Source organism: Gopherus flavomarginatus, chromosome 6 (assembly GCF_025201925.1).
Source record: "Gopherus flavomarginatus isolate rGopFla2 chromosome 6, rGopFla2.mat.asm, whole genome shotgun sequence".
Classification (NCBI taxonomy): domain Eukaryota; kingdom Metazoa; phylum Chordata; order Testudines; family Testudinidae; genus Gopherus; species Gopherus flavomarginatus.
Genome location: NC_066622.1, coordinates 17,302,789 through 17,325,352, shown reverse-complemented (window position 1 = coordinate 17,325,352; position 22,564 = coordinate 17,302,789). Strand labels below are relative to the sequence as shown.

At 38.8% G+C, this 22,564-nt stretch overlaps 1 protein-coding gene across 4 annotated transcripts in view; it reads right to left on the bottom strand.

The window, feature by feature from the left end:
- GRM7 (glutamate metabotropic receptor 7) overlaps positions 1-22,564 on the bottom strand; it is a 549,943-nt gene that overhangs the window by 95,951 nt on the left and 431,428 nt on the right. For all 4 annotated transcript variants that reach the window (XM_050957328.1, XM_050957327.1, XM_050957325.1 and 1 more), the window contains exon 8: positions 20,528-21,463. In XM_050957328.1, the coding sequence (XP_050813285.1) occupies positions 20,528-21,463 (936 nt within the window). The remainder of the gene's footprint in view (positions 1-20,527; positions 21,464-22,564) is intronic.

Below are 22,564 nucleotides of genomic sequence, written 5' to 3'. Positions count from 1 at the left end.
ACAGTGGGTCATTTTAATAAAATTGTGAGCCTAGACTAGGTCTTCCTGAGCTGCAGTGACTTTGAATAAGTGGCTTGACACTGGGAGAAATACTGCATATTCACATTAAAAAACATTTTGATGGACATTTATTTTATACTTTGGAAACATACATGAGCTTGTAGAATCTGTAGGAAATTATTCCATATTACCCTTTAAAGCAGATAATTGTTATTTATCATTTACAATGTGGTGGCACTTGGAAGGCCAACAAGACAGGGCCCCACAGTACTAGATGATGTACAAACAGACAGCAAATGACAGTACCTCCAGGGAAACCAGAACAGATTTAATAGAAAAATGGGTTCAAGAGTGATCCATTGCTGTCAACAATTTCAGATGACTAATTACAACATCTATGATGCACAACTTTGGCAAATTTTCATCTGAAGTAGTGACTGTGAGGCTAAAAAAATAATAAGATTCAGACAATGAAGTTCACTGAAGGCCAGGGAGGAAGGCTGGTCTTGTGATTAAAGCACTGGATTTAAGCCAGATGACATTTAGATTCAATTTTCTGACACAGACTTCCCAGATGTCCTTGGGCAAGTCACTTCATCTTTTTGAGCCTTAGTTCCTTTCAGCAATAAAATGAGGATAATCAAATATTTTCTACCTATTGTCTATTTAAATTGTAAATCCCTCAAGTCAGGAAATATCTTCTACTATGTGTTCATATGATTCATAAAAACATAAGAAAGGTCATACTGGGTCAGACCAAGGTCCATCTAGCCCAATATCCTGTCTTCTGACAGTAGTCAATGCCCCAGAGAGAATGAACAGAACAAGTAATCATTAAGTGATCCATCCCCTGTAGCCCATTCCCAGTTTCTGGCAAGCAGGGCTGCCCAGAGGGGGGGGCAAGTGGGGCAATTTGCCCCAGGCCCCGCAGGGGCTCCCATGAGAGTTTTTTGGGGCCCCTGGAGCAGGGTCCTTCACTTGCTCCGGGGGCCCCGGAAAACTCTTGCGGGGCCTGGGCCCCTGGAGCTTCTTCCACTCCGGGTCTTCAGCAGCAATTCGGTGGCGGGGAGTCCTTCCACTACAGGCCAAAGTACCAGGTCTTCGGGGCACTTCGGCAGCGGGTCCCAGAGAGGAAGAGCCCCCTGCCATCGAATTGCCACCGAAGCGGGGACCCCCGCAGCCAAAGACTCCAGGCCCCCTGAATCCTCTGGGCAGCCCTGGCTAATAGCCATAGATGGACCTATCCTCCATGAAATTATCTAGTTCTTTTTTGAACCCTGTTATATTCTTGGCCTTCACAACATCCTCTGGCAAGGAGTTCCACAGGTTGATTGTGCATTGAGTGAAAAAATACTTCCTTTTGTTTGTTTTAAACCTGTTGCCAATTAATTTCCTTTGGTGACCCCTAGATCTTGAGTCATTAGTAGGAGTAAATAACACATTTTATTTACTTTCTCCACACTAGTCATGATTTTATAACACCAGTCATGATTTTATAGCACAATAGCACAATTTTATAGCACGATTCTTAGCACAATGGGGTAGAGATCTTGACTGGGGCCAGCAGGTGGTACTCTAAGAGAAATAATAATAGTAATAGAGTTAGGACAATTGTTTATAGTCAAAGATAGTGTAGTTGTTCTTGTGTTCCTTCCTTAGCATTGTGTAATTTGACACTGCTCAACTTAAGAGTCTATCAGTAATTTTGATTGCATTAATAGTTTGTGAATACCAAAAAAACTCACAATAACAAGCATCAAAATAGCACAAATGCTTATCCAGGGCTTATTTTCACTTCCTTGGTCTAGAAATAGTGCAGCTATTGTCACAGGGATAAGTTTTATCACGATATTTCCCGTAATTTCTGGCTCTGCCTGGGTTAATTAAACAAAACTCAAAGCAGGGAGGTGAGGGACTGTCAAGGAGCCTGTTATGGCTGCCTCTTAGGGCCTCCCCTACTTGTGGCCTGAGGTGATTTAGAGTAGCTGCTAAGCAGCTCTAAACTGTGCCACTGGTATAAGGCAATAGTCTTTAATGAATCACATGCTAGTGGAAGATTGGCAGAGTTTTTCTGTGCCTCATCCACTTCTTGACCCCAACGTGTCACATACACCAGGGCTGGGGAGGACATAGGCTCAGGACCAGCTGTAGCACACTTGAACTAGCTGGTTGCTCCCCTCCAAAAGATGTATTTTCTGCTGGGCATTTGTGGCCAGCTCCTCTGTGCTGCTTGAGCAATACAAAACAATCACATAATACAATAGAGAATCTGGCCTCAGGTCTCCACTGGACCACACTGGGGAACTGTGATTATTCAGGTCACAGCGTACACTCTCTCTTTGTCACACACACTCTTTTTCAGTTACATTTATTTTTCTATGTTTTAACTCAGACTTTTTTTTTGGGGGGGGGGGAAGAGAATTTACTACATTCCACATTTATTTTTTAGTACAGAAGGGAATGGAAAAAAAGAGGCTAGAATTATCACAGTGAAAATATCCCTCACTTTCTGCATCAAACATCAAAGCACTAGTGCTTGCAGGCTTCAAATAATCTCTCCGTGACTGAAGACCTACCTCAGGGGCGGGGCGGTGCTACCTTTAAAAAAGTAATTTCTGCTTAAATGAATACATCACCATTATGAGACAGTTCTATACAAATATAAATGGAATATTATTGTTCCATTGTGAAGATACGTGATTCAATAATTGAAAAATTCAGAAAATGAATTTGTTGTTAATTATCCTTCAGTATTCACCTGTATATTCCTATTAGAGATTCAGGAGGCTATTACTGCACAAGCACGCTGCGTACATTTCTCACGCCATCCTAACAGATGATGGCACCTCTTCATTGGAAATGTGCACTCTACTCCTTAGGTAATTATGTAGAGCATGATTGTGGCCTTGAGCTCTATCTGTTCAATATTTTAAATTAGATTTTTACCATAGAAGTGCATATTAACATTAAAGGGGTATTACAATGCAGCAAATGTGATAAAACAACTTTAAACGTATGAATGTTTTTTCTGTTGTTTTAAGAATCATAATTCCATTAATTTAAGTCTTCTAAGAGGATCTAATTATACTAATCAGCTCTTACTTCACTTGGAGTAGCTCACGGTTTTCTGTATTCTAAATCTAAATATGCACCTTGATAAAAGAGCCCTGCAGTTCTACCACCTCTGGCTGTGATCTTGTCAGCTCTTATAAACTAAATGGGGTCAGACCCTATCAATACTTGGATGAAAGACTTCCAAGGAAAAGCCTGTGCTCCAGAAGGTAGCGTGCTGATTCAATAAAGTAGTAATCTTTCCTTTTTCAGAGTATTTAACTGATGACTTGACTTTGTGTTTCTGGATGTGTAAGTCTCTTGAATAAGAAAGGAAGAAAGTTAGTTCTGACTTCTTCCAGTCAGTCATTAAAGATCCCAAAGTACTATTTGCAAGAACAGGGGTGCTAACTCCATTACCCTTGTCAAAATTACAATTTAAGTGATTATATGTTGCCTAGTTTAAATTCCTCCTGCTGTTCTAGCTGGATATGCTCTTCTTAACTGGCTTAATGTACTGCCAAAAGCAAGGTGATGAGTGCAGAATGAGAACCTGTATAGAATATGTGACAGATAAGGCAGTATCCTGCAACATCTTTGGTAGAACTTATTGAAGTAAGTTTAAATAACTTTGGAGTCCATTGTATTATAAATGCAAAATGTATTTATTGTTGAGGGATTGTATGTAACTTCTCTAGGGAGGAGTTTTGGCCAATGTAAATCCCTGGGAAGTGTTATGAGCTTCAAATAATGTGCCAGGCAAGAAGGAACTTTTGGGACAAACAAACATAAGTGAGTTTTCTTAGGAAATATCTGGAAGAGAGGTCCACCTCTGGAACCAACCTTTTGAAGCTATGCCTAAGGAAAGAATCACTGTGTGACTGTTTACTTATTCATGGTCTATGAAGATCTAAGATCCCAGCTGTATAAAGACGAACATATAAAAACTCTTATGAAATGGTAAGCAGATGAAAAAATCCTTTGTGAGGTTTGAAGGGCTGAATCTTAAGACAGCCATTGATGGAGTTGGGAGGTGATTTCTGGTCAACTTATTGGTATGAGTGTAAGTTCTTTCATTGTATTTAACATGTTTTCTCTGTAATACCTTTCCCTTAAGAATAAATGTGCTTGCTTAGAAAGGGCTGCAGGGTACTTCTGGAGCAGCGAACTGCAGCCAGTGGGAGCCGCGATCGGCCAAACCTGCAGATGCAGCAGGTAAACAAATTGCCCCAAACTGCCAGGGGCTTTCCCTGAACAAGTGGTGGCCCGCCTTTGAGAAGCACTGGTTTATAGCATCTGAGGAGAAAGAAAAGAGCAGACACAGACCCAGTTAGGCCATCTGACTTGCTGAGGATATCACAGTGTAAGCATGAAACTATGCAGCCTGGAAATATCCCAATCAAAAGGGAGAAAGATGCAAGTCTTCCCTCAAAAGAAGTGACAGGCGAGGAGCAGGGAGCTAGAGGGGTGCCCTGGGTGGGCCACAGAGGGGGGGAAAAAAGTGCAGGTGCCCTGAAATGTGACAGAACAGAACAGAATTTCCTGCTTTACTCTGTAGTACTGTGTTTCTGAGTGCTATTAAGTTGGTACATTTCAGTGGTAGGTGAATGTTTTATATACATTGCATACCGCTTATAAATCCATCTGTAAAATGCTTTAGGGTTTTTCTGCATGCCAGGGAGCCATTTATTATTATTATAATAGTAGTATTTCTAAAGCATTCTACAATATACTCTAGATACATCATATAAATTGGTGATGAGCTATACGGGTCAGGAGGAAAAAAAAGGCCCCTCTGAACCATTACACATTTCTAGAACTAAATTCTAACTGAAATTTAATATATTAAAATATTCAGATACATTTTTCCTGCTGAGACTAGACGTTGAAGTATAAAAAAATGTCATAAGAAAGTAGTTTCTTATGCAATGTGCAGCCCAGTTCTGCAAATTCTAGAGCTGTAGAGAAGCACTAGCAATAATAATATTTTGCACTTTGATAGTGCCTTTCATTTGAGGGATTCAAAGTGTTCTGAAAATATTGTATCTTTTTTTTCCTTTCAGTTATACTGGTAAACTCCACTGATATTAATGGAATTACTTTAGATTTATTGACGTAAAGAGGGGCGGCTAGATTTGTCCTCCAGAATAAATTTTACAGCTTGAAAAACTGAGGCACAGAAAACTGAAAGGATTTGTTCAAAATTCATAGAGATTATACAAAAGACCTGAGAATATAACCCAGTTTCTCTGCTTCCCTGTATTACACTTTAACCACTAGACAGTACCTCCTTGCTTATTCATCTGAACATTGGGATTTGTATGTGAATTGAACTCTTAAGACCAAACATTGTGAGGTTCACTCTGCACAGGAATAAGTAAATGTCACTAGATGCTGAGGCATGAGTGAAGAAACTTACTAGAGTATGTGTGATGGGAGTAGGTAGATGAGAGACAGGGGATTCTCTGGTCCAAAAAGAAACAAAAAGGTGAGTAAATGTTTCAATAAGCAAGTTTCCTCATCTATGTCTCTCTTTGTATATTTTAGGAATATAATTTACAGGTGACTCTAGCAAGATTTAATACATGCTCCCAGCAATAACTCATGAAAACACAATAGATCTTACTGACCCATGCAGCATTATAGGAATATACTTTTGCATGGGTAAACTATTCTTGAGCAGTTTCTCAAAAATAGTAAAGCAAAAAGAGGCTCTCCTTCAATAACCAAAATGTATAATAGCATTTGCCAGTTTGTGCTTTTTTGTATAGGTCAGTTTCAGAAAAAAATTACTCTATATTCATTTCTGAGTATATCTTGTACAGGCAATATAGGCATAATGTACATCAGCTTAGTAAGTGGGTAGGGAAATTTTATATATGAACCGGTGGAAGGGTTTGATTATTGCTAAGCAGAGGGAATATTGGGAAAAAATTGTAAGCATTTACCTAAATTTTAAATTAAGTTCATTTCAGTCATGCTTCAACTTATTTTGCATTTTATTCTACAAAGATTTGATTGATCCAGCTTCTCGCATACTGTACATGCTTTGCAGACACTGAATATTAAGCTTGCACACGCAGTAAGACATGTTAATACTTAATTTGCATATATGAGTATTCACAGTGGAATGTTTTCTATTCAATTTAATATATGTTCTTATACTGCTCTCATCATCGTAGTACCTGAGCACCGTCCAGCAGTGTATTAAGTGACATGACTAACATTGGTCACACATGGTTTATTCTCTCTCTCATTCTCTCCCCAGGGGTACAAATGTGTTTGCAGGATAGTGCTTTGTTTTTGTAGGTTTAGGTGTTTTTTAAACATAAACACATAGTGTGTATGTTAGAGAGGCAAAGTCCAAAAGATCTCTCTGCACTTGGAGCAGAATGTGGTGAGCTTTGTGATGGTCCTTAGTCAGTGGGAATTCATTCCACATGTGAGATGCATATTTTACAAGGAATGAATAACTGTGAAAGAAAGCACAGAGTCAAATAAGGCAAAAATCTTAAATGGATCAAGATGTGCCATAGAATCTCTATGGAGAGAAATTCCATGCTTGAACAGTTAGACTATAAGAATAGGAATGCTATTGACTATAAGATGAGCATGGAGATGATGATTGTGAAATGCTCATGGAGATTACAAGCTACCACTGCAGAAAACACAATAATAATGGGGATTTCAGCTACCCTCATATTGACTGTGTGTGTGTCACCTCAGGAAGGGATCTAGAGATAAAATTTCTAGATACTATAAATGACTGCTTCTTGGAACAGCTTGTTTTGGAACCCGCTAGGGAAGAAGAGATTCTTGATTTGAGTTCTAAATGGAGCACAGGATCTGGTTTAAGAGCTGAATATGCTGAACCATTTGGTAATAGTGACTATAATGTAATGAAATTTAACATCCTCATAGGTAGGGAAATGCCAAAGAAACAAAGTCGCGTTTAATTTTTAAAAAGAGGAACTACACAGAAATGAAGAAACTAGTTAAATTAAAAGGAATAATCACAAGGGTGAAATGCCTGCAAACTACACAGAGACCACAATAGAGGCTCAAACTAAAAGTAAACCACAAACAAAAAAACAAACAAACAGTCAAAGGACCAAAAGTTCTTAAACAAACTAATTAGTCATGGGATAAAATAGAAGGTACTTTTGTGGATCAGTAACTGGTTAAAATATAGGAAGCAAAGGCTAGGAATAAATGGCCAGTTTTCACAATGGAGAAAGGTAAATTGCAGGGTCCCCCAAAGATCTGTACTGCAACTAGTTCTGTTCAACATTTTCATAAGTGATCTGGAAAAGGGGGGTGAACAGTGGGGTGGTAAAATTTGCAGAACATGCAAAATTATTCAAGATAGTCAAGGTCAAAGCTGATTGTGAAACATTGCAAGGTATCTCACAAAACTGGGTGAGACAGCAACAAAATAGCAGATGAATTTCTGTTTTGATAAGTGGAAAGTAATGCACATTGGAAAAAAATAACCCCGAGTATACATACAAAATGATGGGGTCTGGAGTAGCTGTTGCCACTCAAGAAAGAGACTTTGGAGTTATAACAGATAATTCTCTGAAAACATTCACACAATATGCAGTGGTAGTCAAAAAAAAAAAAGCTAACAATGTTAGGAACCATTCAGACAGGGATAGATAATAAAACAGAAAATATCATAATGCCACTATATAAATTCATAGTATGCTCACATTTTGAATACTGTGTGCAGTCCTGTTGCTCCATCTATAAAAAAGAGATCTTAGACTTGAAAAAGGTACAGACAAGGGCAACAAAAATGATTAGGGGCATGGAACAGCTTCCATACCAAGCAAGATTTAAAAAGACTGGAACTTATCAGCTTGGAAAAGAGATAGCCAAGGGGTAATATGATAGAGGTCTATAAAATCATTAATGGTATAGAGAAAGTAAATAGGGAATTGTCATTGACCCCTTCATGTAACACAAGAATTAGGGGTCACCTGATTAAATTAATATGAAGCAAGTTTAAAACAAACATAAGGAAGTACTTCTTCACACAACACATACTATGTGGAATTCATTGCTATGGGATATTGTGAAGGCCAAAAGTATAACTGGCTTCAAAAAAGAATTTGATATGTCATGAAAGATAGATCTATGGATATTAGCCAATATGGTCAGGAATGTAACCCCATGCTCCTGGAAGGCCCCAAACCTCCAACTGCCAGAAACTGGGATAGATCATTAGAAATCACCAAATTCTGTTAATTCCCTCTGAAGCATCTGGCATTGGCGACTGTTAGAAGACAGGGCACTAGGCTAAACTGACTTCACTTGCTGCACTGAGGACTACACATGAAAAGACTTGGTGTCTATGATTGTGGTGAATGCAGTACATTCGACACCCTTACTATATTTTATACAGGATGAAACAGGGTTTGATCCATCAAGCGCACAAATTTTCCAAAACCCCATAACAGGCAACTAAACAAGGCAGACTAGGATCCAACCATGGTCTTTAGTATATGCACACAACTCTTCTGTAATCAGAGAAAAATAAATTAAACTCTGCACCCAACCAATAAATCTCAAAGTGGACTTTTTTTTCCCCCCTAGAAAAGCTGTCTCGGGTATGTCCTACATTGTCCTTAGATCAAGTGATTTAATATTTTTCTAAAAAATTCCTACTCCAGTATATCTGCCACCTCACCTTTCACTGAGAGTCCCAGACCCCCTGGGACTTCTTCCAGCCTTCCCTATTAGGAGGGGGTCATGCTCATCTAGTCAGGAAACAGATATACCACCATGTCACAACTAACAAACCTTGAATTCCAAAACTGAGCATTAAATGTTGCATGTAAACTTAATCCAGAAGAGATTAAGAGAAGAGAAAACAGTGTCACTAGCAACAACCACCCACTACCCCTTTTGGAATCCTCCAGCCTGTCATCTACCTTTCTATCCAGGCTCCCATCAGTAAAACACTGGAGCAGCTCCCAATAATTTAAAAATAGAAATAACAATTTACATCTGTTTACATGAGTGCACCTGTGTTAGTGCTGATGAAAAACTACTTTGGAGAAACGGGTTTTGCATTTAGCTCTGAATATGCAGAGATCAGTTGTCACTCTCTATTGCAGGAGTGAGGTCCATGGTGTTGTGAAAGTTCTGTTTTCTGAACGTGTTGTAGAGTAGTTAGATTCCTTCATCAAAGGAAGTGTGGACAATCTCAGCTAGCAAGTGGTCCAGGGGTTTTCTTTTCTCATTTACCATTCAGGAAGAATTGGGGTAAGAGACTCAATTGGTGGCTCTAATTGCTTTCACCACTTATATTACTTGTAGATGTATGAAAGCATCGTTTTCTTGGAATAAAAGCCTTATGTTTCTGATCCTTCTCTTGGCTTGTTCTTTTCATAGCCTGTATGTCCCAGGCTGGAGTGAAGAGGAGTCACTCTTCAACAAAACAATTTTAGACTATAGAAGATCTACAAGGCATGATTTCACACTACAGCAGCGGAAAACTAGGGTTTTTGTTTGTCTCTTTTACAGCAACGCTATAGATTTGTAGAAATGCTGTGCTTCTGAGTCTGCCTGCACCAGGCAGCATTTTCCACCACTGTTGCTCAAATTTGCTCCTTTATTGCTTTCTGTGTCATAGAACATCTGTGAATCAGGTGTGGGCATGGACAGGTGCAGTGGTGCTAACAGCAGTCAGCAAGTAGCTATAGCACTTCACTAATTTATTTCCAGCCCTCTTGGTTGGGTAAGGTATGCTATATAGAATTTTAAAATGTGATCATCTCCGCTGAGTCACACTCTGCTGTAGGGGTTCTTAGAACCAGATGCTTAAAGGGCATAGGACATCTATAAGTGGATGTAGGGATAATTACTGGTTTAGGGGATGAACCCACTGCCAATAGAACAGTGAGAGGGCAACTTGTCCTTTGAAAAATCAGTGACTCCAGAACTTGAAACTCCTATTCAGTTCTGCGGTGCTTACATAATAAATAACATAGATGTAAACAATCTTATTCACAGCAAGATAAAGCTACTGCAGCCAATTGTGGGGTATATCCCTTTTGTGCTACTCTTGACTTAACACTCCTTAACAACCACCCACTGTGCTGAAAGAAAAATTATAGGAAGAAAGCAATCAATTAAATAATAAGTTTAAGAGCAGTTGCTACGCTATTACTGTTGTGCTATATAATTAAGGATTTTGAGTGGGTCTGAGCACATTTTAAATCTTTGAAACTTTTCTATAGATATTTAATGGTATTCAAACGTTTATACTGTATACACATTTTTACATGAATGAGGCTATTCTGATAAAATATATAAAATCACAATCCTTTTAATCAGTCCTCTTTTGTAATCTAAAGTATTTAAATTATTATTCATTTTCATCTGACAGTGATTTGAAGGGGATTTCAATGCAAACAGTCCCCTCTGTGAGCAATTGTCGGCTAAGCTGTAACCCTAATAATGCGAGATTTGTAGAAGCGAGGATTGTGTGAGGCGAGTAGGAAAGGACTGTGTGAAAAGCTGCTGCAACCTTGAGTTAGATAAGTATGGAATGTAGACTATAGTTTAAATTAGTGAGAAAAATAAGATATCAGGATGACCTATGTATAAACAAAATGCAGCTGTTGCACATTATTGTTTGTAACAAAAGGTATAAATGGTTGCTGTAATTTTTTGTCAGGAAGAGACCTGTTTAGCTCTCTCCCTCCATGCAATTGCTAGAGATAATAAAGTATCTGACTTTGCTGCACCTAGAGAGTCAGAACTCTGTTTTTCTCCAACACATCATTTGTGGGGTTTAATTAATGTTTATTTTTTTGTTATTAAAAGACAATGTTCCCATTAAAAATAGTCCAGCCTTCAACAAAAAATTGTCATTATATACTCTTTTCTTGAAGGAGCACCAGTTCTATGTTGACGGTCTTTAACTGAAATTCTTGATAGATTTTTAGCAATGGTGGCAAAAATCTTTTTCCTTGAGATTTTTTTTAAATGTGGCTTCTCTTAGACCAAACACAAGTATCAGCTCATTAAATTCCATGATGATCTCTGAAAGATACTGTCTTGAAGCTTAAAATTAAAAGCTACAGCACCTGAACATGCAGACCACTAGCAGCTAGCTAAAAACACAGTTCTGCAAAGACTAACTGACAGAATAATGATGGGGGAAACTTGACGTGCCATAATTTTATACTGCTATTGTCATCAAAACTCATCTTTATTTGTGTTACCAATTTTAGGGGCTTTCGTTTTGGGGTTTTTTTGGTAAATTGTCCCATTGTTTCATATTTGTCATTTTAAAAATGGTTTAAAATTACTTTCTTTTTAAGTGAAAGCTGAGATTCTTCTTTATATTTCTTTGTGCCCCAAATTATGGGAAGTCTGCAGTCACAGGCTGCATGATCAGCAGAAGCTAGTTCTCTCTCTCTCATACAATGATATACGCAGCAACAAATGTTTGACTCTGACAGACATCCACAAAGGTATAGTTGCTATAGCAACTGCCATATCAAGCATTCCTCGGTGAGAAATATGTGCTTGTTCTACCTGGTTAATCAATATTTATATTGCACAGAATTACAGAGTATCTTACCTTTACCAACTGTAAAATATGTAAAGTACCACTGCCATGTAGTTGTTTAATCTGAATAAGAATCCGGTTGGTATGTGCCTGTGAATTATTGTATTTATGTTACTTTTACACAATAAGTACAAATGTGTGCTGCCAAATGTAACGGGTATCCTGACTATTCTATCGATTTGAATGAAATGGCCATCCTCAAAAATGTCAGCAGAAGAGGAGGCAGGAGGTTACACAATAAATGGGATTAAGGGTTTCACATTTCGCACTGGTGGTCATACAAAGAAATGGAAAGGAAAAAGTGACAGAGATTTGTGTAATTTGGGCAAAAAAGCAAATTCTTGGCTGTGGTCAAAGAATACAAGATGCTAATTGTCCCCGCCTATCTGAATTAATGGGTAAAGCATACCCAAAGAAGGGGATCATATTGGGAGAGAAACCATCATTACTCATTTAGAGCAATAGTTACAACCTTCTTACTCTATAAACATCTCCACAGTAGCTTAAAAAAATCCTATAAGGATAACAGAGCTAGGGGAATGGAGACAATTTTGTATCGGTTTTGAGGAAGTGATGAAACAGAGCAACTACCAGCCAGCACAGCAGGGATTGAAGACAGTCTCTGGGCCCAGCTAGCTCCACCCTGTTATACCTGCAGCCAATGCCTGCCCTCCTGAAGGTGCTTGGGACCGTGACCAGGCTCACAAGAGGACCCCACAGGAAGCAGGCCACCCAACTAAGTGGACTAGAGAGGCCATGTCCCAAACTAAACAGACATTGGTAGGAAGTAGCCCAGGGCAGCAAATTTAGACTCCCTGCTAAGAGGGCTACCCCTGTTCAGGGGTTGAAAAACACCAGGCCTGGGGCTGGAATCTGGTGGAGAGGGCAGACTTAGCTCCCCCTACTTTCAAGACTGAGATCTGCAACTAAGCCAGGGGCTGGAGGCCATGCACTCTAACTACTAGGATGTCTAGCCACCCAGAATGCCCAACTGCAGTATGACTTTGATATTAACAATTAATAAAAATAAAGAGTAATCATAGATATCAGGTGATAAAATTCTCAATACAACATATCTAAACAGAATGATGACCGATCCCTATGTAGTACTTCAGTCACCTGATTTGAGATTTTAGGTGCATAGTCTATATCAGTGGTGGGCAACCTGCTGACTGTCAGGGTAATCCGCTGGTGGGCCATGAGACAGTTTGTTTACATTGACCATCCGTAGGCAGAGCCGCCTGCAGCTCCCAGTGGCTGCAGTTCACCGTTCCCGGCCATGGGAGCCACAGGAAGCAGAGTGGGCCAAAGGGACGTGCTGGCTGCTGCTTTCCGCAGCTCCCATTGTCCAGGAATCGTGGACACTTGGAGCTGTGGGAGCCCATGCTTGTGGATAGTCAGTGTAAACAAACTGTCTTGTGGCTCGCCAGCTGATTACTCTGATGGGCCACGTGAGGCCCGTGGGCCGCAGGTTGCCAACTACCGTTCTACTTGCACAATTCCATTTTTCATATAGTTCCAGGCTATAATATGACCTTTAAACTTGGGGAAACCAGAATTTCTAGTAACATAACATTTATAGATATGGCTTGTTTCCAAATTGCATTTCTTTTTAGAAATGTTAAGAGGGTGGTCACAGGAAGACATATTTCTATACATATGAAGAAGCTATGCAATTATTCTCAAGTCTATGCAAGCATTCTGAACATAATGCTCAATGTACTAGTGTAATAATGCAAAGGGACATTATATTTCAGACAAACCAGGATCCACTTGGTTTGTCTGCTACATAAAACATAGATTGATATTCAGGATTGCCATTAAACGATCTAATTTTTCATTATTACATTCTAGACATTCAGGGAATTTAATTTAAGTAACAGAAAGTAGATGATAGTTTCTTCCTCTACAGTTATTCAATATCAGTTTGTGATTTCACAATGCCTTCATTACATAGGCGTAACATTCGTAGCAGAAAGGAAAAAAGTGATAGTGCTAGGCAGAGACGCATGCAATCTAAAAAAAAATCCTGCCCTAGTGATCTACTTTTATGCCCAACATTATGCAGAAATGTGACTCAAGTCAACCATTGTACTCTGAGTTCAAAACAACATAGATCTGGGACATTTCCCAGAAACCTAAATTAAATATGGGGTAAGATTGCAGAGGAAAGTTTACAAGGCCTTTGGTATTATGATCAAGGGGTTCTGTCACAAACAAAGGCCCACAGAACAAAGGAGGTAGCTGCTGGGAAAGAAGACATAGTCCTGAGGTAGCAGGTTTTAGTTGTTTGTTTTGACATTGCTACCAGATCTCAGACTCAGGAAGGCCTGGGTTCTCTGAAGGAAGAAACACACACTAAGAGGTGCCATATTGTTTGTTTAAAAGAAATATGGTTTGATCTGGTCTGCCATAATTGCCGATAATTGGGCAGTCTGACACTCCTAGTTCTATAGTCTGACTTGATACAAAGCCCACTGAAGTCTGTGCATGTCTTTCCAATAACTTGTATGAGCTTTGGATGAAGCCTAATTTTCCCCAGCCATCCATCACCTTTATCTTGTTGGGACTAAGCCTTAGCTGAGTCTGTCTCTGCCCGCTCCATGGAAGATACCATCTCACCTAGGCTGTCAGATCAAAGAACATATTGGTTGCGTTTTTGTGTTTAATTTACTGTATAGAATTTGTGCTAGGTTAGTCAGGGGGTCAATGCAGGAGAATCATTTCTGTAAATATTATTATAGCTCTATGTGAACTGAAGGTTTATTTAAACTAAATATTCTACCTGTATTTGATATGTACATTTTGTATCTGTCTGCTTTGCCCTTTATGTTACTGAAATTGGTAATCAAATTAGATTAAGTGGAAAAACAGAAATATAAATTAATGTTTCTAAGATGAAGAATTTTGGAAGTTTCTCCTTCCTATGCAAACTGTCTCCAAGAGCTATCAATTGTGACACAGACAAAGTAACCAATTAAACAACTTTAACAAATGGAAAAATGAGAAAAAAAATCTGAAAGACCTATGTACCACAATTAGTTAATTATACATTCATTTTTCAGTTCATATACCGATCTTTGTTTTATTTTTCTTCACCTTTATCATAAATGCATTGCCTCTGAGAAACTTTTCAGTTGTAGGTCTAAAATAAAATCTACATTAGGGTACATTAATAATAAAGAAAGCAATCTATTCTTATAGAATCGTATAATATACATTTCCATACTACATTTGAATAATTTGCACCATATGATATGATGTCTCTGTACGATTATATCAGTGAATAGAAAACAATCAAAATAAAGTGGACAATGAATAAATGTAACAAGGACTTACAAATTCAATCTGTACTATATCTTTTATGATTTTGTATAAACATCATTGCACTGCCACGTGTACACGATCGTCTATCTAAAATGATAAGTAAATCTATTCCAATAATGTTAAAGGATTGTAATCTCTGATATTTACAACTAGGGACATGAATTTTGGGTAACAAAAGGCTCTTGCACAATATAAGGATTCAGCTACTCAATTGGTGTAAATTGACATAGCTGCACTTACGCCAGCTCCATTGATACGGAGGATCTGCCCCAATAATTCCTATACTAGATCAGACAGTTGTCATCTAATTTAGTGTCCTGTCTCAAGTAGCACTGGGGATAATTTAAAGAAAAGCACAAAATCTTCATCTAAAAAGATCATACAATTTGAAGTGCTGGGAATTTCTGACTCCAAATGACATCTTTACATCCAAGAACACGAGGCTACTTACTTCTGATACTCTACCATTTATCTTATGCATAGGACGTCTTAATTTACTCATCCTGAATGTAAAATTGCTTTCACCACTACCTAACACACAAATGTAGACTGTCCAGTCACAGTACAAGAGAGAAACTATAATTCCAAGTAAAAATTGATTAGCAAATAAAGAGTAAAGTGTCAGGGAATAATTACATTTGATGTTCTGTACAGCAATCACACACAAATCAAGTTTTTCAGATGAATACATTGTTAAACAAGCTTACTTGTATTACTTCTCTCCTTATCTTTTTACTTTTGTAGTTTAAAGTTTTGACTCAATTTGGCTTATTGATTTACTGCGCTTTACTTGACCTTACAGACCAATCTGTGTTCTTTTCAAGTGCCATTTGTACTGATTCTAGCATAAACCTATAACTACTATAATTGGCTTATCAGTTCTTTGAGGCTGCTTTGTTTCTGATCAAGGTCCCACACGTCCACTGAGAATTTAAAATAGTTTTGTTGTCAAAACCAATTATCCCAGGAGAGTTGAAACTAATGTTTCTTTTGTACAGCCACTCTCCAAAGGTACATGTTAACAAGCTGTGCTACACCATCATGCTGAGTTGGGCAGCAGATGGTGTATGAACATTGTCAACTATCTTGAACCCTGAAAACCTATGAGCACTTCAGTTGTGGACAGCTTTGATCATTAGAAGCTGCTTAAAGTTCAACAGCAAGTGACCCATTATTCTCAGAAGGAACAAGCCAGTGCCAGATTTAGGGACATTGTACCAAATATATCTTCAAGAAAGGATGTTTTTTATTCTAAGATGATGCATGAATGGATACAGGTTTCATTGAAATAGTTACTCTAATTCCACCCAAATCAACAATAGATGAGCATATTCTGTAATACATAAAATACAATATAAATCAATTATGTTTATAAATTATATGTAAGAAATCAGTATGTGGATACTTCAGTCAAGAACTAAACAGCCTCAAAAAACTGTTAAGCCTGTTACATATAAGGATATACTAGATTCACCAGAAACATGACAAGCCCCATAACAAATCAAACTATAATTCACAAAGCACGTGTAGCAGATCAGATATTAAATAGCAAGCAAAAAAAATGGTCAAATGTGTAAATGACAGTCTGAACGAGATGTGAATCAACCAAGTTAATGTAATAGCTCACATACCAGGGATGGTCTCCAGATAAGTTTTTAAATAATATTTTCAGTACAGCCTCCTTCCTCTCTGGCCTTCCTTAAACCCCATACTTCCTCATTCCAGTCTGTTAAAACACAGCTGTTGAGATCATCTTTCTCGCTCACTGTTTTACTACAGCATTACTTATATCATTTTTCTCTGCTTCAGTTGCCTCTCTTCGTCAGAAAGAGCACAGATGTTTGTGCTTGTTAGTAAAAGAATAAGCCCACACAATGAAAGTCACAACACTACATAGAACTTCACTTCCCAGTAAGAGTTAAATGTTGCATGGAATTTTGTCCTGACCCAACTCCTATTCATGGCTGATCTTCCACACAGTATGTTCAAGAGGAAACAACTGACAGGAAATCATTAGTGTTCATAGGAAGACCTTTTTCAGACAAATAGCTAACAGACTGATCTCTGCACTGATGGCAGATTTTGGAAGTAAAGAAAAAAATATGCCATTCAAGTTTGGTGGCAAGTCTTGTTACTGTGCCTCTAATAGCCCAGTATTCATGAATATCTGTAGAAGATGGGCAGAACAAGGACAAAGAACCATTGGCAACAATTTGTTGAGATGACAGGCAAACTGTAATATTCTGGTTTTGTGATCCTATTGCCCTCTAGGCTCCGATAGGGGATAAGGGGCCAACTACTGGCTAGCTAGGAAGATCTCCTTTAGCTCAAGAGGTAGAGGCCTGTGTTTTACTAGCACTCTTCTCTCTTACAAGAAAGATTAAGCTAGCAATTGTCTCTGTTGTCTGCTGTGTATGGATTCAAAGAATTGTGTTTTTAGCTTTACAATTCTCATTAGCTTTAAACCCCATGACTTCAAAGTTTTGACAATACTATCTGAGATCAGCTAGTTTTTATATCAGTTTGCTTAAGGCTTTTCAACCAACAGTTTAATCAACACATTTAGCCACCCCTTCACGTGTCAACAGTAGACTCCATTCAACACAGCTCAGACAATATTTGAGCATTGCTATTGTGAACAGTGCAATTGCTAATTAAGAATAAAGTTATGAATGATCAAGAAACGGACTCAACACTGTTTAAAGCTGCTTGCACTACTTACTTCTTGTCTTTCCTATCAATGCCTCACTGGTGGAAACTGCACCAGGGATACACTCAAAATGTGCATCCCCCTCCTGTTGAGATAACATCCCCTTTCTGAGCTAGCACTACTCCCCTGTGTGGCTGTGATGGCTGTCATGGGGCACACTACAGAAAGGAGACAGTGTCCAAGCTGAGCTGTTGCAATCTTCCCACAGAAGATGTTTGCTGCTGGGGACTCTGCATCCTACCCAGAGCTGGCTCTAGCTTTTTCTGCCACCCCAAGCGGCAAAACAAAAAGCAAACAAACAAACAAAAAAAAGACGAGTGGTGGCACTTTGGTGGCAGCTCAATCGAGCTGCTTCTTCAGCGGTGGGTCTTCCCTCTCTTCGTCTTTGGTGGCAATTCAGCGGCAGCTCAAAGAGGAAGAGAAGGAATGAGGGACCCGCCGCTGAATGTCCACCAAAGACTCAGATGTCCCACCCGGATACCGGATGGAGTGCCACCCCTTTGAATTGGCCGCCCCAAGCACCTGCTTGCTATGCTGGTGCCTGGAGCTGACCCTAATCCTACCAGTGTAACCAAACTCTGAAATTAGCCTTAAACTGTAAATTTTAGTAAGACAAAAATTTATGAATTCTAAAGAACCATTTTTTCATTGTTACCTTGACAAAACATCAAGTAACCAAAGTATCAGCCTGCAGAATTTAATTTCCATACTGCTGTCCACACAAAAATGTGTTGTGTCATTGATATTTTTAATGATACTTTAACAGATCGTGTGACTTTCCTGTATCAGATTTCAGTGGTGCAAATTTTTCATTGTAGCACATTGTACTGCGGGTGTAAAATACACCATTTTATTGGGGACCTGAACTACCCACTTGCCCATTCACCTAAGAGAAGAAGAAATTTTGTATTTATGAGTGGGCTGAGCTGGGTCAGAGTCTGTGATTCTGGGATCTATGGGGAGAAAAGGAGCAGAATGATTCAACTCCCACTTCTCCTTTAATGGGAGGGGAAGTTGGGAGTAGAGCAGCCAAGACACTAGCTAGTTCTTTATGAAGCAAGGAGAAAAGTGGTTGTATCTGCAACTTTTTTTTTTTTTTTTTTTTTTTTTTTTTTATAAAGAGGATGGGACAGAGAAGACCAAGCAAAGCAATCCCTGAGCCACTTTTCACAGGATATTGGGAGGCAGTGAGGATAAAACTGGCTTCTGAGCTTCTGCTCCTTTAAGAGGATGGAGGGAGAGTGCGAAGCAGAGGACCCAGTTGGACAAGAGGAAGAGGGAGGCTGGGATTCTACAAATGCAATAGGAAGGCATCCAGCAGGAGAAATTTTGCAAAGCTCACACTATAGAAATCCTTTTTCACACTCACAAATGGATGCAGTTATGCAATACATTTCCAAACCTGAAATCACATTCCTAAGCACAATTAAAGTAATCTAAAATTCAAAACTTCACTTAGTCCTGCTCATTGTAGTGGTGAACAAAAGGGTTTTTTTTGCCTTTTTCATAGTGCTCATGGACCAGGAAAACACAGCTTAAGGAATTTAATAAGGGGAGATAGGTAACATGAAGCCATAGTTAAAGACTGAATTTGAAAGGATTCCCTGCACACACAAAATTTTGGAAAATGCATCATTTTTGGACATGCTATCTCTGTAGAGATTAATGCCTCCCTTCTTGCTGTGCATTGCTCTGCTGTGTAAATAAAATGGGAAGAGAAGAATTCATTTTTGTTTGTTGGTTTGTTAAGGGAAAAAGAAAGCACTTAGGCCTAGATCCTCAAAGATATTTAGGTGCCTAACTCCCACTGATTTCAATAAGAGTTAGGTGCCTAAATACCTTTGCAGATATGGGCATTCGTGTTTGGTTGAAGTGTTACAGCAACAATTGCAAACACTAGGCTAAACTCTCAGTTGGAGCAAATTAATGTAGGCCCACTGATTTCAACAGAGCTATGCCAGTTTGCATAGGCTGTTTAATCCATAAATTGTACCTTAGAATTGATTATTGATAGTGGCATAGTTCAAGGTTATCCAACTTGCTCTTGTTTGCCTGAGTATCTTTATTTTTAATGTAATGGTACCTTGCCCTCAGATGACTTGTCTCCTATCTTTGTGTGGGAGAAAATATGCAGTAGAGTGGAGTGCAAGTCAATTGCACATACGTTTTAGAACAACAACAACAACAAAATCAGGTTGGGTTTTATCTAAAGCCTAGTGAAGTCAACAGGAGTCTTTTAATTCAGTTTAATGGGCTTTGGATCAAGCATGTGGATTAGATCCCAGTGTTTTGATGCCTATTCTGCAGCAAGTAAATGGGTCAGATTCAGTCCTGGGTATTAGCAGAATGTGCTCCACTAATTTTAATGGAATTGGCTTATGCCAGGACTCTGTGTTGCTCTGGATGATTTAGAATTTTATTCTTTGTGAAACAGAAGACTCATCAGGACAGCTATTTGCTGTTCTTAGTGATGAACTCCAGAAGTGCAGACGTACAATAATTGCCATGTTTTTTTTTTCCCACAGATGCTAAGTTTCTATCTCATACTCAAAATAACTTACTTAAGAGTCATCATTTCAGGTAGCATGACAGCTAACCCCATTCATCTTACTGAAAAGGTACAACTGAAACAGACAACAATGAAACTAATGGTTCAACTGATTCCTATTGCTCACCTGCCAATTTATCAAATGAATGGCCCACCAACTAATTGGAAGAAAAGTAAGGTTATAGACTGCTACATGTAACAGTAATATATTTTATATAGCTAGCTCATTTTTGGTCTGTTCAGACCATAATTTATAGCTGCAATGACTCCTGATATATCAGACTAACAGTTCATTTTCACCTACCTTTTCAGCTGACTGTGCAGTACCAAAAAATATTGGAATGAAGGCAAGCCATACTATACAGGTAGTGTACATAGTGAATCCAATGGGTTTAGCTTCATTAAAATTCTCTGGGACACCCCGAGTCTTGATGGCATACACAGTACATGTAACCATTAGGAGAATGCTATACCCCAAGGAGCAAATGATTTGTAGATCCGTAATGTCACACTTGAGAACTCCTCTGGCTTGGTCAGGGTCCATTGTCTTCTGCTCATCATAATCTATGATGATGTTGGGTGGATCAACCGCAAACCAAATGAAAACCCCTAGAAGCTGAACTGATATTAAACTCGAAGTGATCGCCAGCTGCGATGTTGGGCTTATAAGCCGAGGTGCTGTCACTGACTTTTTGCCCTGTTCAAATATGCGGTAGATGCGGTTTGTTTTAGTTAAAAGGGCTGCATAGCTGATGCACATCCCCAAGCCCAGGAAGATACGTCGGAAGGAGCACACTGCAACATCTGGTTTGGCAATCATCAGGAAAGTAATTATATAACAAAGAAATATTCCGGTCAACAGGACATAGCTGAGTTCCCTTCCAGAAGCCCGGACGATGGGAGTGTCATTATATCTAATGAAGGTCGCCATTACAAAAATGGTGGCAATAATTCCAAGCATAGCCAAGAAGACTGGTATGACGGCCCATGGAGAGTGCCATTCCAATTTCACAATGGGTATAGGGCGGCATCCAGTGCGGTTCTCATTAGGTCGCTCGTTATATGAGCAGAGCAAACATGTCACCTCATCAGCTTGGTACTGGTATCCATCACAGAGCTCACAGTGCCAACAGCACGGCATCCCTTTCACCATCTTCTTCCTTTCACCTGGTTTACAAGGCAGACTGCAAACAGAGGATGGGATCTCGCGTATTCCTTTACCCCATTGCATGTCTTCAATCTGTGAAATGAGAAATGTGAAATACAAAGGGAGGTTATTTGTATGTTGCTGTCGGGTACCGCTAGGGAATTGAACTCAGTTGTTAGCAAAAAAAATCAAGCAAGCAATAAAAACACAGATGGCTTCCTGTGTTTTTGTGGGAACTGCAGATGTCAGCATTTTCACATACAATTCTGCCTGCATGATTGCAATTACTACTGTAATTTACTATTTTTATTATTAACAATCTCATTACAATATACATCATATGGGAAAAAGAGATATTATCGAGAGATATTAGGAGAACAACACCTTCAAAAGGTATAGAAAGCCATTGTTATGAAAATTAATAGGAATACATAATGGTTTAATGGAATGCAGCAATACCATAAAACAACTATATGACATGCATCTACAGCTTGGGGCTTGATTTCATTTCTTACTAAAACTAGAACACCAGATTCATCCAGTTCATGGGAAATGCTGGCAGTGATGATAACATTTTGAATGAGATGAAAGACATATACTTCATAAGGAAAAAGTGGGAATGGAACCAGTGGAAATGTAGACTCTCTTCAATTCTATCAACCCTATAAGAACCAGAGATTGAAAGAGTTCATGAGAAACATTTATCAGTGATAAAAGAACAGATAATTGATAGCTAAAATTTCATTTAAGTGACATTTTCTTCTATTCTGAGAGGCATCATGCATACTTCTGGGCACTAAAATCATAAAAAAATTCTTCTTAAATTAATGGTAATTCCTGTTTGATTTCCTTACTTGCACTCTCTAGTCTTGCACTCTTCCATGTCTCTGGGCTGATAAACAAAGGATTCAAGTACTAGACAAGATGAGAACTCTAGACATCTTCAAAATATGCCAAAGTAGAACCAGAATCAACCACTTTACAGGTCCTAACAGACATAATGTGAATTTATCAGGCCAGATTCTGATCTTAGTTGCCACAGGGTAAATCCAGAGAAGCTCCACTGTCTTCTTTAGCTAGGAAAGAAAGCTGGTTCCAAAGAAAAATGGGTCTATTGGGATGGATATAGATATGGATATTATAAAAAACAGTACCCTGATAACATTGTATAGTTAATATCAAACATCTCTCTCG